General features: G+C 42.1%; 2 protein-coding genes across 3 annotated transcripts; one reads left to right on the top strand and one right to left on the bottom strand.

The window, feature by feature from the left end:
• The first annotated feature begins 202 nt into the window (after positions 1 to 202).
• LOC134078032 (zinc-binding protein A33-like) lies at positions 203 to 4,922 on the top strand. The gene is made up of 5 exons (XM_062533661.1): positions 203 to 574; positions 755 to 850; positions 1,016 to 1,260; positions 1,485 to 1,603; positions 4,333 to 4,922. The coding sequence occupies exons 1-5, from the start codon at positions 203 to 205 to the stop codon at positions 4,920 to 4,922; spliced, it is 1,422 nt and encodes a 473-aa protein (XP_062389645.1).
• Positions 4,923 to 6,192: 1,270 nt separating this feature from the next.
• On the bottom strand, positions 6,193 to 11,683 carry LOC134077808 (complement C1q-like protein 2). Of its 2 annotated transcripts, XM_062533450.1 has the most exons (5): positions 11,560 to 11,683; positions 9,040 to 9,153; positions 7,795 to 7,860; positions 6,987 to 7,112; positions 6,193 to 6,678 (listed from the first exon to the last, which is right to left on the bottom strand). In XM_062533450.1, exons 1-5 carry the CDS (start codon positions 11,651 to 11,653, stop codon positions 6,395 to 6,397), a joined length of 684 nt encoding a protein of 227 aa, XP_062389434.1. In that variant the 5' UTR covers positions 11,654 to 11,683; the 3' UTR covers positions 6,193 to 6,394. The 2 variants fall into 2 exon arrangements, with proteins under 2 accessions (XP_062389434.1, XP_062389435.1); XM_062533451.1 differs by lacking the exon at positions 6,987 to 7,112.
• Between the last annotated feature and the right edge of the window lie 5,836 nt (positions 11,684 to 17,519).

Here is a 17,519-nt window from a genome sequence, read left to right as displayed (position 1 = left end):
CAGCCTCTCAGATCAAATGTCATCATACACACTGAAACTGAATTGTTGTTTGGTTTTCCTTGACATATTCACTGTTGACCACTTAGGTTTGTTAATGTTGTAGGTTTAAGGGGATCAACTGAGTCAGGCCTAAAGAATCACAAAATTTGTCAAACTCCTGGAAGTGACAGTTCAACATCAGTACATTATCACCAAAGAAGAAATGGAGGACGATCTTAACTGTCCTGTGTGCGGTGATATCTTCAACGATCCGGTCATCCTTACCTGCACTCACAGTTTCTGTAAAGCCTGCGTGCAGCGGTGCTGGGATGCGAAAGGATCCAGAGACTGTCCAATCTGCAGGGAGAGGTCAACACTCAACGAGCCCATACCAAATCGCATTTTAAAGAACCTGTGTGAAGCGTTTTTAAAGGAGAGGAAAGTAGGTTCTGAGGCTCTCTGCACTCTACACGGTGAAAAACTCCGTCTTTTCTGTCAGGAGGATCAGCAGCCTGTGTGTTTGGTGTGTCGAGATTCTGAGATACACATTAACCACAAATTAAAGCCCTTATGTGAGGTGGCATCTGAATACAAGGTAAGAGTATATCATTCTTTTTCTTATTGAAAAAAAAATGCATTTGATCATTCACGTCATCACATTGTAAACCTATAGGCCTACATTAATTAAGATACAGTACCAAAAAACGTACAGCTCCTTTATGTGTCATTCTGTGCTTAAAATTTACTGTAACTGAAGAATGTTGATTTATTTCAGAAAAAGGGTGAGAGTAGTCTGCACTCCTTACTGCAGAAACTGGTGGTGTTTGAAGATTTTAAGATGACATGCAAACAAACATTAAAACACATATTGGTGAGATAACAACTGTGTTATGTGTTCAAAGTTATTTTAGTAATTTAACATTGTCTGAGTTAGTTCCCAAATTGTTCTCAAAACCCTATATGACGAGCACGTATACTGGAGTATTATCAAATTACAGTGACATGTTATGCATTTTCTGATTTTATGATACACCAGTCTCAGGCAAACTCCACAGAGAGGCAGATCAAGGAGGAGTTTGAGAAGCTTCACCAGTTCCTGCGGGATGAAGAGGCAGAAAAGATAGCTGCCCTGAGGAAGGAAGAGAAGGAGAAGAGTGAGATGATGAAGAAGGAGATTGAGAAGATCAGCAGAGATATCGCATCTCTTTCAGATGCAATCAGAAACACAGAGGATGCGATGGATGTTGAAGATGATGACATCACATTTCTGAAGGTACTCGTGTCAGTGAATCTCAAATACTTTAATGTATATTTTGATGATGTATTGTACTTTGTATTATATTGCATTTTATTTGTGATCATTGGCCCCAATTTAAAACCAATTTTCCTTATTTCCCAGCACTACAACAGCACAATCAAAAGGTATGTGATTTGCCCCGACTCTCATCTCTGTTGTTACTGAACTCAAAACCTACAGCAGCACTGAATCCTGATTGTTATTCCAGAGCCCAGTGCACTCTGGATGATCCAATAATGAATTCAGGAGCTCTGATTGATGTGGCAAAGCACCTGTGTAACCTTAAGTTCAGAGTCTGGGAGAAGATGCGATGTGTGGCTGAATATGGTGAGGGCCAATTTATACACACACACCTTTATGGAGTTACAGTACTTTGTATACACATTTGTCCAAAATGACTTACAGAATATGAAAATTATGATATTTAATATGAACAGTTGCAAAAAGCCTGCATTAAGCATAACAGTAATAATAACAATAATATCAATAATAATACCTATAACACCGTAGTTCCAATAACGTTGTTGATGATGCAGTGCTACATTTCATTGGTGGAAAAAGTAGCAACATACCCCACCTCCTAGAAATGATCTGCCACACCCTGTCTGTGTCAACGTATTTCTAATTTAAACCCAAAGTGACTGAGGCTGGCATTATCATTGCCATCAGGATAAACGTAAAACATACTGCAAGCACATGACACAGTTTACTTAAACTGACCAATATATGTTATTATTTGTGTTAAATATCTGTGGTAAAAAAAACAAAACAATATGGCCTAGACAAATACAGTCCCCTCCAAAAGTATTGGAACACATGCGGAAGTTGACAATATAAAATCATCTTTTGGAAATTGATCGTAATGCCTTAACTAAAAAGAAAATGAGGAAAAATCCAACCTTCCATCCAAGGACAAGCCAGCTGGAATTGGCCACTCTCCCTCCTACGTGCGCAAGATGTGTTCCCAATTAAGTGGAGTTGAGTAAAGTTAGATAATGCTACGAGGTAGAGATAGAGAGGGCCCAAAAAGTACTTTTCTTGCATGTAACATGGCATTAGCAAATTATCACATTGTAAACGTTCTCGACAAATAGTGAAACGCAGTTTTCCGTAAAACTACTCATACGCTAAATGTTGATGCCCCCTCTGTCCTTGCTGCCCTATGCGCAATGTGTGATACGCGTGGTGGGAGCGGCGGCATTAGTCCTCTAGAGAGAACAAAAATGAACTGGTAGTCAGGAGGATATTAAAAACAATGCCATTGAGCAAGATGCTTGTGTTTGTAAAGGAACAGGTAATGAGGGTTCGCACTCTGTAAAATACAGACAAAGTCTTTGTTGAAGAAAAAAACTCGGTAACACTTTATAATAAGGGTACATGAATTCTCATGAACTAATGCATGAATTAATGCATGAATTACGCATTAGTTAATTCATTAATATATCATGAATCATTATGACTTAACATGAATTCACTGATTGTCATTAATGAATTAATACATAAATAACTCATCATCTTAAGCATTAAGTACGGTTGGCACATCATCATGAATCATGATTAATTAAGCATGATCGTGATGACTTTTTGTAAGACCATTTTCAGAGAATATCGAAGAATCCACATTGTTCAAATATAGGCATGTCCTCATTAGCTAAGCATTATCTTTTCATTAGTTAATCATGTCTGTGGCCCCTCAGATAAAGTGATGAACAGGTGGTGCTTTAAATGCATGAAGTTTGAAGTCATGCAAAAATGGTCAATTTACATTAATTAATGATGAATTACTCATGAGTTCATCATATTTGTGGCCCCTCACCTAAAGTGGTAAATGGACCCTTCTTTATCACTGACGAAAGAAGTGGATTCTTCGATATTCTCTGAAAATGGTCTTAATTAGTTCATGATGAGTTAATGTATAGTTTACTTACCCCTTGGAGCACATTTCAAAAACCTAGAAATCACCATGATCATGTGTAATTGATCATTATTCATAATGATTTACCCACTGTACCTAATGCTCAAGATGAATTTGTTGTCCATACCTGATGTCATTAATGACATACTATTAATTCATGTTTATTAATGAGATTTTCCATGTATAATTAATGCATGAGTTAATGAATTAACTCATGATAATTCATGACATTTAGTTAACATTAATTCATGTGTAATTACTTTTCTTTTTTCTCCATGACGGTGATGTCCCAAATTTTGTCTGACAAAAAGTCATCATGATCATGCTTAATTAATCATGATTCATGATGATGTGCCAACCGTACTTAATGCTTAAGATGATGAGTTATTTATGTATTAATTCATTAACTCATTGAGTGCCAACAACGTAATATTGCGTTTTTAGCTCCCATGCGTAGAGTGCCAACAACGCACGCAATATTGCGTTTTTCGCTTTTTTTAAAATTACGAAACTAGACACTCTAACTCACCTTATGTGTGATTTTTGGAAGTCTATCATGAAGAGAACTGAAGTAGATGACGATTAAAACTCATGAAATCCTACAATCCGGAAATGTACATCTGTCTTAAGTGGCTTATATCTCCGTTTCTAGAGGAACAACGGGGATTTTGATGAAAACTAGCCACTGTTTAGCTTGCGATTTCTCAGGAATGAAGACACGTAGAGATAAACGGTTTTCACCCACTGAGAGCTCAGAGTCTTACCTTTCAAATGAGCCATAGTATATGTCCATAACTATAACATAGAATACGCTGTGGCTCTACAAAAATAGTCGACAACGATCTAGCTTGCCGGCACTCTGGGACATAGCTTCCAAAAACAATGCGGCATTCAATGAGTTAATGACAATCAGTGAATTTATGTTAAGTCATAATGATTCATGACATATTAATGGATTAACTAATGCGTAATTCATGCATTAGTTCATGAGAATTGGTTGAGAAGGGTGTTGCAAGTATGGTTAAGTGTTTCTTCGTCAGTGATATAATATTTTGGATTTTAAGGGTCTATTACTGTTGTGACATATGACAGTTATTTACCGTAATTTGTAAGTCCAAGTACGTGTTCTTTCTGTCTGCAGCTCCTATAATTCTGGATCCCAACACTGCACACCAAAATCTCATTGTGTCTGAGGATCTGATGAGTGTACAATACAGCGAACAGAGTCAAGAGCTTCCTGACAACCCAGAGAGATTTGATGAGCACCAGAGTGTCTTGGGCTCTAAGGGCTTCATCTCTGGGATACACTGCTGGGATGTGGAGGTTGGAGACAACCCAGAGTGGGCATTTGGTGTGATGACAGATTCTGCCGGGGTAAAGGGAAAAGATAAAGATTACGATTTAACTCAGCGCTGGATTATTTGTTATGCTAATAATAAATATGTGGCACATTCAGGACATGTGTGTCTTAAGCGTGTATTGATGGGCGAGCCCCTCATTCCCATCAAAGTGAAACAGAAACCCAAAAGGATCAGAGTGCAACTGAACTTGAACAGAGGAAGGGTTTCATTCTCTGATCCTGATAATAACACAGAGCTGCACACATTCACACACAGGTTTTGGTTTTGGAAAGACGATGAAAAAGTGTTTCCCTATTTCAAAACAAAGTCTTCTCTGAAAATATTACCAGTGAAGAATCCAGTTACAGTTACAGTAGCGCAGCCCAGTTAGAGTTCAGGCATCTGCCGCTGTACTGTACCTAGCATAATGCAGCAGGGCTGATTCAATGTGCTTCAAAAACGGAGATAAGTAAATACATTATTACCTGTAATAATGCAGCATTCCAGACTAGGAAATATCTGACTTCAGAGTTGTCTGGAATGCAGCAATATTGTGGTTCTAAATCACTGGAAGAAAGAATGAAATAAGGGAAAAAAAGGATTAAATAAATAACAAAAGAAAGAACTTCAGAAATAAAAACACGGGGGAAATTAGAGTGCATTAAAGGCTAGGGGGAAAAGATGAGTTTAAATTAAATGAAGCAGGACTTGATATGGGAATGGATCAGTTATAGAGAATGCAGCAATATTGTGGTTCTAAATCATCAAGGGCTTGAAAAACAAATTGCAACATCTTAAAATCAATTCTATATTTCTCAGGCAACCACCGTCATGTACCTTCCTTTGTATACCCTTCATATTGCATGTTCATTTGAACATTTACCCTAATCTATTTACTCCATGTTCTTACTCAATACCTGTATAAGTGTGATGTTATGAAATTGCTGCTCTCTCGCTTTGACTGAATGGAATGTTAATGTTGGACGATTCAGTTGAAAATGTGGAGTGATTACTAGTAGGTGATGAGCATGAGTGTGGATGTCTTGGGATATCTATTGATGGAATGTCTGTCCAATCAGGTATTTATAAATTGATTAACTACACAATTAACACACATTTAATTGCTGTATCTCTATCATATGTATGACAATGTTATTGCTACAGCTGTAGATTACTATATATCTTTATTTTTAGTTGATTTATGAAGGGGGTTAAACTGGACTACGCACTTAAGGTTACTGGACATTCTTGATCATTACTGCTCTCTCTTAAAATGTGTTACTGTACTTCTGCCTGGTCTATTCCACTCTCAAGACCACTTTGGTATATTTCTTAAGTCTCTATATTTGTATGCTTATACTACATTATGTTTAAAACATAAAAGGTAAATAAAAAAAAACTTACCAACTTCTAGCTTCATGAATGTTAAATACAGACACTGCCTCACACATTAATTTGCAGATTAGGACATCTGAATGGTCATTATCCCCATTATCATACCTGTTTTCTTTCTCTGAGCTAAGTCTGATGTACACTGGACAACTGGTTATTGCATTCATACACAGTAAGCATATGGGAAAAGAGAAAATACATATTGACTAAATATAACTTGTCAAGGAGTATAAGTGAAGAAAAACACATGTTTAAATCCCATCCCCCAGTTTAATCCCCCAGTTAACAGCTCAAAGCAACTTATATTTATATAACAACAAATGTATTTGTTTAGAAACATACATTGGTTTATTCTTTAGATAAGTGGCAAACACTGTTCAAAAGCTACAGTGATATTATATGGACATACAGTACATTACAAGAATAAGCATGTTGAAGTGAACATTCAATGAATTTGACCACAGTGCCCATCTACAATGCGAAAAGGAGAAAGCCACTGAAGGTGTTGAGGCCGTTACGATGGTCAAATACGCTGGCGTTCTGCCACAACCTCATAGACACGCTCTCTCCGGCCTCCAGCTGCAGGATGACGGAGTTGCCCGTGGTGTCAGAGGCGTCGCCGCTGGAGGCGAGCTCGTAGGTGGAGACCATCAGCTGCCCATTCTTGGTGAGAATGGCACCACTCACGGAGCCACTGTAGCCAAACGCGTTGAAGCAAAAGAAGTAGACACCCTTCACAGGAGCAATAAAGTTCCCTGGGAAAGAGCGGAAAGAGAAGCAATAAGAATATGGAAGAGAGAGAGACTAAATTACTTAATCACAGTATAATTATATTTGTACTAAATTATAGTTTACTTGTAGTAGAGCTTGTTATCACCTCTAATGAAACCCAACCCAAAAGCTCACTTTAATAGGCTACGAAATGTGTCATGGTAGTCATTGCACTAAATTATATGGTGTTAAACACGCATAATTTAATATTCAATATGGCCAAAAATTATTAAAACTATATCATATAATTTCCGCTCGTCACTATGTGCATAATCTGTAGGTTTTACGTTACCTGTATTGGAGTCATATGCATTTCCAATGTTAGTGAAGATACGCTTGTAAGCTAGAATTGGGGCAACATCAAAGCGTTGTTCTCCGGTCTCCCAAAGAGAGGCAGAGAATGCAATTTTTGCTCCTCCTGCCATTCAAGTAAATACTCAGATGAATAAAGATAAAGCATAACCATAAATGAGCTGGTGTGTGAAAACTTTACACCGGTAGGCTATTGTATACAGAAATATATATAAAATAGAACGGCTGTACAAATCAGTGTGTGTGTGTGTGTGTGTGAGAGAAAGAGAGAGAGAGAGAGAGAGAGAGGAAGAGAGAGAAGGAAAGAGTGTCCTCATGTGTGTCCCTTTATGTACACTTTGAGTCTCGTTCATGTGCAAAAATTTGTTTTACGTGGACTGCAACTGCCCAATGCAAAGAGACAAGCAACATACTGCTCCATTTCGGCAACAATCTCCTATCCTGTACATTTAATCTCCAGTTCCAGCTCAGCCTTTTGTTTCTGTTGTTCATATTTGAATTCTGTCATCCATTTTCTCATTGGTATAATTTTGTATTCACATAATGAACTTGAACTCATGTAACCTGTGTTGTGTTGAACCACGCTGCTTAGCCCTGCTCGTGCCTAGACTCGTATCCGCAAACAGCAGCACCTCGAACAGGAGTTGAGCGTACTGACAGTCAAGACTCATATTCAAATTGCCAGTGATCTCTTAATTTTTTAAGAGTCCTCCACACACACACACACACACACACACACACACACACACACACACACACACACACACACACACACACACACACCTCACCTTTCATCTTCAGTTGCTCCAGCTCAGTCTTCAGCTCTTTAACCTGAGACCCAATAGATGTCTGTCCTGTGTATACAGTATACAGTACATTATAGTTTTTCTTGATTGCTTAGATGCACCTAAAGCCCAATTCACACCAAAGATTCCCGACGCAACGAGACCAAGTTGCAGGAGTGTGAATTACGTAAATGTTGCACGTAGTTGCAAGCTGTCACAAGTCGTCGCCGAGCATTCAACATGTTTAGTCGCATTTGCAAGGTTATAGAACGTCGCGTCTCGTCTCGTCTCGTCTCGTCTCGTAGGGAATCTTTGGTCTGAACCCTACTGAAACTGGGATCCCCTTGATCTTGATCTTCACTGTCTTAGCACAGCAGAAGTTATCTCTTGCTACAGTATGCGTTAACACTTTTTCATTGGTTTAACATTTTTCACATCTTATTTCAAAACATTTAACACAGTTCTCATACAAAGACCCCAAATTCTATTGGTTGTAGAAATTCATGCCATTCGCTTTACTTGGGCTCCATGATGGACCTTGCTTGATTGTCAAATGGAGTGTTTTTTGTGTAGCAGGGGTGGTCAGTTAACACTGGGGAGTGGCAATAATTATCCTGCTTTGCCTACCACCGTTTTGCCGCTACTAACCTCTCACATGGCTAACGTCACCCGCTTGCCAGCTGGATTGGACTGATCTTCCCTGTCCTACATCTTAGTTATGTGTGCGCATATACAGTACTACGGACGAATGAACGAGCGAATGAATGTGATTTGCTCTGTTGCATGCATTGAGTGTCTGAGTAACTGACACCACTGAGTTTGTTTAGTTTGATTTATTTTGTGTGTTTATGAATATGTTGGCCTGGGTATCACCCGTATTTTCCTGTGAGTGTATGTGTGTGTGGGTGACCCCCTGGGAGCTCAACGACCTCCCACTGGTAAGCCTCATTCCCCTCCAGTCTCAGTGTGTTGCTGTGCATTCAGGTGTGTGTGTGTGTGTAGTGTGTATGTGTGCATGTGCTAGTGTACATTGTCTGTCCAAACTCTGTTAATAAAAACAAGATTTATTTTGTGGAACCTATTTTGTGGGTGTTTTAAGGATATAAAATAGGTTCAATAAAACTTTGGACTATATATTTGGGTGCAAGTCTCACCGTGGCATAGTCAGATTTTGTGTGCAGGTCTTTAAAACCCATAAATGCATGCATGCACAGTGCACAGTGTAAGATATAAAAAAAATACACTCACTGTACACATGCAAGGTCACCATAGATACTCCCAAAGTGATGCAGAGAACCGTCAGAATGGCAAGCACACATCTGAGGAAGCCAGGTTGGTTCATAGGAGTCTTGGTGTCTACATCTGCCCAGCAGGGAAAGGAAGGGTTCAATAAGGAGAGAAGTCACATTTGCATAGCCTACCTTTGCATACCAACTGGCATGAAGTAGCTTCAGTTTTTTGGTAGTAGCACATTTACTGTATATATTAATTTGCCGGATTTGTGAAGATTACATGAACTGTCACGTTGCACCAGAGCCATAAAATAGTCAGCTGACAGACGTTTAGAGCATAGCGGCATTGTAGCATATGACTGAGATGGCTTTTAGATCAGTTAAAGGTAGGGTATGGAATTAGCTTTCTTGGCCATTTTTGCAAAATCACTTGAAATCCTATTCCTAACCCACTTATAGCCACTAAGTTGGAAGCACTGAAATGGAAATTAAACACGTCAATCATCTGCGGAACGGGCAGGGCTCGAAAAACTCCAGCCAATAGAATTCCTCACCCCATACCATCATTTCACAGCTCGTTCGTCAATCTAACGTCTTACTCCTCTTCCTCCTCCCCACCGCGCGCGACCCTTTCGAAAGCTGGTGACCGCGAGTCAGTGCTGAAACGAAACCGAAACGAAACCAACTGCCTGCTGCTGCACGTCCATGTTCCCCTCTTGTTGTATGTGTCACTTCATTTCTAAACTAACTAAGGCAGCGGATACCTACGGAAACTCAATCACCCACGCAATAAATAAGCTATGTAGCAAAAATTACATTTTACCGTGACACGAAGAGTGCTGTAAACATGAAATCGAAACTTAACAGCTTGGAGCTACGGTGGAATAGGCGAACCAACGGGCCAGCAATAAACTCGGATATTTCAGGAGATAATCGCCCTGGTAAGAACAAACCAGATTCTGTTCAAATATACACACCTATGGCTACTGAACCATATGTACTACAACCCTTTGGAGGTGAATAAAGAATGTAATTGGGGAAGTTGATGTGAGTGATTGTATGGAGACTAGAGCTCATAGTGCTGTAGACGCCAGGCTGGCATTTCATTTACTGTAGCCTGGCTCGCTCTCGCGCTGCGCATTTGAATTGTCGCTCGTGCATGGAGGGCGGGACTTGAGGTTGTATATGTTCAAACTCTGCCGTCCGTTTTGCTAATTCCGTACCCAACCTTTAAATGGCAGTGGGGCTTAGTGAAATAGTGATTTTACAAAGCTAAGGTTCAGTAGAATGCTTGACAGCGGCAGAGGAGCTAACTAACCACCTCACATCACCACCTCAAATGTGCATTATTTTCTGTTAACCGAAAATAATATTGTGTCATTATCCTTTACATGATGAATGGTATGGAACCCAGAAGGTGTCATTACAAGATTTTTTTTTTACGTATATAAACAGAATGTGTGCTCATTTGACAAAAGTATGTGTTCATTTGACTACCGTAAATTGTGTGTTTTTTCTAAATACACTCATTTTACGAAATTGTGGGCTCATTTTATTAAATTGTGCTCTCATTTGAATTTTTGGGAAAAAAGAACACTATTTTCTAAAATGAGTGCACAATTTAGTAAAACAAGCCCAATATATAGAGAAACAAGCACACAGTGCATTAAATTGTGCACACAGTAAAGTAAAATGAAAGCAGAATTTAGGAAAAATGAATGTACATTGTCTTGTTATACCAAAAATCTCCATAGAATGGCAAGTAACAAACTGATGTTTCATCAATTTGGCAGTGAGAATCGTATTTATCTTCACATGATTTGTGTATACCACCTAAATTAATGTAAAAGAAAATTGTACAAAAGCTACCTGTTGTCACTTAAACCAGGGCATGCAAGTCTCACGCTTTGAGCGTGACAGTAACGCAATTTGACCCATTCTCACACCACACGCCATACTTGACATTTCTCACGCAAAATATTTCCCCATTCAGCACTATATATACACAATATATTTTTTTTTCATGATGATAAACTTTGGTCATTGCCTTGCCGTAGTTCGAGCTCTGATTGACTGACAGCAATAACCAATCCATCAGTCCTATATGCCTAAATCTCACCAACCACGGAAGGCATCACGCATTATAAACAAATCAGAAGCAACTTAAGGCGGGTCTTGGCGCCTCTAACCTATCTTTCAAACACACAACAGCGCAGACTCGGACAATTAGATTTAAAACGTTCTACTGCTTGCTAGATTTTGTTCACTGTTGATTCGCTGTTTCTCCTTGATTTTCCAAGTTAACGTTAAGGCTGCTAAGTCTATGATTGTCACTTGTTGCAGAGCTGTGTAACATTTATTTGCCTCTTTCTTGATAAATTCACACTTGAAAAATCGACACTAATCGGAGCTGCCAAATGTCACGCTGACACAAGTGTGACAGTGAAAACATTTCTGAAACTTGGCAGCCCTGTTTAAACTGAAGAAAGAAGCAAAGGAAAAACATTAGAAAATACAAAAGCATAAAATTACTCACTTGCATAGATCCCTTGCTGTGTGATATTATCAGGTAGCTTTTTATTTTGGTGTTTGTTGTCCCTGATAGGTTCAGGTTCAGCTGCAAGTTCCATGCCTGTCAGGGTTCAGTGGCAGTGGTGAGGCACAGAGTGAGATACTGCTCAGGAATCACAAATTTATATGCATGTACTTCCTGATTTTAAAGTGAACAACAGATTTTGATTACGGAAATTATGAAAACAGCAGACTCAGCTTTTTGTATGAAGTAGTGGGCTAATTACCTAAAGCATGAAAGTGTTGCTTACCTGTAAAGTCTCTTTATATTCGGAAAAACACATAGGCCTACAGCAGAAGGATCTTCAAAATAGAGTATTTTTAGATTTGTTGGGTAATTCATTAATTAATTATTATATCTCAGGTAATGTGTGTGATTACCATGTATTTTCAGCTTTGAATGAAACCCATTGAAGTCATCAGCCTGTCAAACAGCAATGAAGTTTGTTTGACGACTTTGGGTTGTATGTGGGTGTGTACAGTATGTGTATGTGTGTGTGTGTGTGTGTGTGTGTGTGTGTGTGTGTGTGTGTGTGTGTGTGTGTGTGTGTGTGTGTGCTGTAATCAGTATATTAGCAAACTACAGAGGATACAGTATGCTGTGTCACTTACATATAACATGTTTCATTATTAGTTTTTACAACAGCAGAAGGAAATGCACACAGACATTTTTTCCTCTTTTCAACAATGTGCTTACATTATGTAAGGGAATTGAAATGTTTGCTAATGAGCTAATTAGTGTTGATAATTATTTACTACAGTCTGGTGTGTTTAGTTACTTGAGGAGCAGATAGTACTGTGTTCGGGGAGCTCTCCAGCAGCCAGAATAGAGACCTACTGCTCTGAAGGATGGGAGCTGCCAAGGCCCTGTAACTGACTACTGACTCAGACGCCTTGGGGACAGTGTTGAAGAGAGGGGGTTGGATCGGAAACCCGGAAGTCTGTAAAGTGCCTCTGATCACCCGAACATGACGCTGCCCCCTGTAGCGCGTCCGTTTCTCGAGCGCCCCCAACCCCGACTCCAACCCCCGACTCCTCACTCTCCGCTACTTTATCTCCCTCTCGTTCTCCTTTTCCTCCCTCTCTCCAGTCCTCCACTTCTTCATTCTTTCTCTCAGTCGTAAACGGACGTAATATCTTTAGCATGCCCTGAGTCTCAAGGCTACTGGTTGTTAGCAGACAGACAGACAGTGTGCGCGGGGAGAGAAAGGGGTCACGATGGCTTCCATCAACAAATATAGGCCTGCTATGAGCGATAATCTGCAAGCCCTTCACAAACGCATGCTGATGGATCTATAAACACAGTGAAGAGGTGTCAGTGTGAATCTGTGACGTCTTGGCGATCACAAGCAGAGCGCTTCCATAAACTCTGGATCAAGGAGACTTTACAAGCTTCACACACACACACACACACACACACACACACACACACACACACGGAGGGGGGGGGGAGCTTCAGTAAACACAGACCTGTGGTCAGTGATAATCTGCAAGCGTTGCACACACAAAGATTGAGGTAGACTTCTTCAGACTACTGAGGAGTTTCCAATATATATATGTATACGTATATGAAATAATAACTATGAAATGCATGGTCAGCATGGCGCCATGTTCTGTCACATAGAAACGAAGCCAAAATGAGTTATGTTGAGAGCGGCCAGTTAATGGCATTGGAGCCAAAAAGATTGATATAAAAATCAAACCTTACATAAATGCTCAAGCTTTTAAAGACTTGCTGACAAAGGGATAGATACAGCAAGGCCAACAATCGGAAAACAGAAAGTAAAGCAAAAATCACCGGAGTACCAAGCCAACGTGCATTACATACTCCCTGAGAAATTATATTTAAAAAAATATATAATGATAAAAAAAACATGACTCTAACCATTCAGTTATTGCTGGATCCTTTATACTTGTGATGTTATGTTTCCTCATCACCTTGCTTTTTGTCTGTATGTTTTCTGTTCTCTCAGTAATCTGTTGCTTGTCCTCTGGGTCTTTGCTCATGGGATTCTCCTCTCTATTCTCCTGCAGCACTTTGATTCCCAAATGACCCTTTTCCCTTATAGGGCACTGAGAATTGAACCCATGCATTACAGTCACCATCTGCAGCACGTGTGTGTGTGTGTGTGTGTGTGTGTGTGTGTGTGTGCGCGCGCATGTACAGTACATGCACTCCCCCGATTCAATATAGACATTCTTCCATCCCCAATAAATCAAGCATGTGAGGCCCAGGAGATGATTTCTAAAGGTGCCTGCAAATTTTTTTTTTTCTGCCTGAAGTGAACATCTCAGCCCTCCAACCCAAACACACACAACTCCCCCCATCATCTGTTTTTACTGACTGGACCTGACAACCCTAAGCCAACCAACACAGGTAGGTGCCTCAGAATGGACCTTTTATGTTTTTATTGTACACATTTAGTTTGATGGAATCAGGTCGCCAAGTAGGGGTTTGCGGGCATTTTAACGAGTTGAGGGGGGTGACAGAGGGGTAACAGGGAGAGCAGTGTTTGACCGGTCTTCTACCCCATTTGACCAATCCTTTATCTCTACCAGGGGCTTTGGGCATCCTTCCTCTATCCATCACCCCCCACACGCGCGCGCACACACTCGCGCGCGCACACACACACACACACACACACACACTCACTCGCACACACACATGCATAGATACACATGCAGATACACATGCACACACACATGCGCACGCACACGCACACACACACACACACACACAGTCACACACACAACACACACATCATCCCCATCACATCATCCCTGGGACAGCCTGAGGCGGACGCTGATGGCTGCTGTGGCTGTAGCTGGTGCCGTGGTAGTGGGGCTCCACGGTCCCTGGACACTGGGGGAGATATACGACAGGCTGCTCCCCGGCAGACAGCTTCCTCCTCTGACTTATGGGCCGCTCACAGGGAGCCACACTGCACCAACAGCTCCCCCTAGGGACCTGGAGGGGAGGGGAGGGGAGGGGAGTGGAGGGTAGTGTAGGAGGGACTGAGGAGGAAAAAGAGAGGCCCCCATCCGGGACGTCCTCTGATGGAGGTACTGTTTCATGTGATACTTTTGCCAGCCTCATGCCATGTGTCAGGAGGTGAAAACGGACATGCAGTGTGTGTGTGTGGTGTTGTGTTTGTGTGTGTGTGTGTGTGTGTGTGTGTGTGTACATCTGTACATCTACACGTTAAGATCGAAAGGATGTACCTGTTACTCTGACCTATTGCCTTCACAAGGCCAAAAGAATCGTTTTTCACTGATGACGAGTCAACACCTCATCTTCTCATCTGGAAATCTGGGAATCTGTCTTTGAATCTGTTCCATCGCCAATACCAATTGTATTTCAAACCATTCAACCTTAAGTTCAAATGTCTGGTTGGGACTTTAAAGCCAAAGTTTCAAAGTTGCTTCCCCCTACTCCTCTCCATGAGCCATGGAGGCCTCTCCCCCCCTCTCTCCCCCAGACGTGGGTCCCTTCTGGGCCCGTGTGTCAGTGGGTGTACAGCTCCCCTGGCGGTCCTCTTTGCCGCCCCCTGTCTTTGTCTTCCTCTTGCCCCTCAAATGTCTCTGAATTACAGCCGGGCCTGAGCAAGCCTTCCCCTCTTCCTCTCCTCTCCTCCCTCTCCTCCACTCCTCTCCTCTCTTCTCTCTCTCCTCTCTGTTCACTCTGTCCTGTCTGTCTTGTTAAAGGCCAACAGGGGAGGCAGGGGGCCAGTCAAGGTCTCTCATAGGACACAGGCACACACACACACACACACACACACACACACACACACACATGCATGCACACACCACTGATGCCAACTCCAACATGCATTCACATGCACGTACTTACACACACATACTCCATCACCAACACACATGCACACAACACTGTGCTGCTTATCACCTGAAACACACACACACACACTGTGCTGCTATCATCTGAAACACACACACACAACACACACACACACACACACACACACACACACACACACACACGTGCTGCTATCCTCTGAAACACATACACACACACACACACACACACACACCACACACACATGTTCCTTCCTCTCGTAACACTGCCCTGCTAAGACCCACCACATTAATTTACGAGGGTGTGAATGTGAAATGGACCCCAGTTTCCTCCTCTCTTTCACTCTCTCATTCTTAATCACTCTCTCTTCCTCTCTCTCTCTCTCTCGCTCCCTCCTCTCCTCTTCCTCTCTCCCAGCTCCCCCTGCAGTGTGTAAGCAGAGACGGTGATTGATGAAGGAGCCCAAAGACTCAGCCGGTAGGTCTGTGGCCTGACGAGGCAAAGACTGTTCCGGAAGAAAGTGTCTGAGGGAGAAGGTGAGATACGAGGAGAGGGGGACAGAGAGACTTTGACTTTTAATGCCCCCGTTTATTGGAGCAGTAATCTCAGGAAAACATTTAAACCGTTCAATAAAAGATTCCCAGTTTATTAGTTTATTAAAAAAAAAGCACGGCATAGAAGAGAAAGACAGATGAAGAGAAGAGAAAAGACGAGGAGAGATATAAAAGGAAGCAAGGTGGAGACAGAAGGATAGTATACAGTTCCATAAAATATGACTACACTTTAGTCAGAAGAAATAGGGAGAATACGTAGCGACGTCCATCATTGTAAGCCCTCCTATGAGGTGCAGAGCATGCAACCGCTTTGCTTTGGCTGGTGATTTCCACTCTCCACAGGTGGTGGCTGCTCCTACCCCTGACCCTACGCCTACCATTACCCCTTACTCTCCCCTACTCCTACCCCTTACCCTACTCCTACCATTACCCCTTACTCTCCCCTACCATTACCCCTTACTCTACCCCTACTCCTATTCCTTACTCTACCCCTACCATTACCCCTTACTCTCCCCTACTCCTACCCCTTACCCTACTCCTACATTACCCCTTACTCTCCCCTACCATTACCCCTTACTCTCCCCTACCATTACCCCTTACTCTCCCCTACTCCTACCCCTTACCCTACTCCTACCATTACCCCTTACTCTCCCCTACCATTACCCCTTACTCTACCCCTACTCCTATTCCTTACTCTACCCCTACCATTACCCCTTACTCTACCCCTACTCTTACCCCTTACTCTCCCCCTACCATTACCCCTTACTCTACCCCTACCATTTCCCCTTACTCTCCCCTACCATTACCCCTTACTCTACCCCTACTCTTACCCCTTACTCTCCCCCTACCATTACCCCTTACTCTCCCCTACCATTACCCCTTACTCTACCCCTACTATTACCCCTTACTCTACCCCTACTCTTACCCCTTACTCTCCCCCTACCATTACCCCTTACTCTACCCCTACCATTACCCTTTTACTCTACCCCTACCACTACCCCTTACTCTCCCCTACCATTACCCCTTACTCTACTCCTACCATTACCCCTTTACTCTACCCCTACCATTACCCCTTACTCTCCCCTACTCCTACCCCTTACTCTACCCCTACCATTACCCTTTTACTCTACCCCTACCATTACCCCTTTACTCTACTCCTACCATTACCCCTTACTCTACCCCTACCATTACCCCTTACTCTACCCTACTCCTACCTCTTACTCTACCCCTACCATTACCCCTTACTCTACCCTACTCCTACCCCTTACTCTACCCCTACCATTACCCCTTACTCTCCCCTTCTCCTACCCCTGCTCTTACTCCTACCATTACCCCTTACTCTACCCCTACCATTACTCCTGCTCCTGCCCCTGTGTCTACAACGCCCCTTCCCTTACCCACCCATTACCCATGACCCAACCTCTGCCCCTACCATTACCCCTGCCCCTTCCCTTACCCTATCATTGCCCCTGCCCCTACCCTTGCTCCAGCCCCTGCCCTTACCTGTGCCGCTGCCCCTTCCCCACCCCTATACCACTGCCCCTGGTCCTGCCCCTG

The sequence above is a fragment of the Sardina pilchardus genome, chromosome 4 (genome assembly GCF_963854185.1).
Source record: "Sardina pilchardus chromosome 4, fSarPil1.1, whole genome shotgun sequence".
NCBI classification, from domain to species: Eukaryota; Metazoa; Chordata; class Actinopteri; order Clupeiformes; family Clupeidae; genus Sardina; species Sardina pilchardus.
The sequence above is the reverse complement of the archived record's forward strand: the minus strand, read 5'-3'. Positions and strand labels throughout refer to the sequence as shown.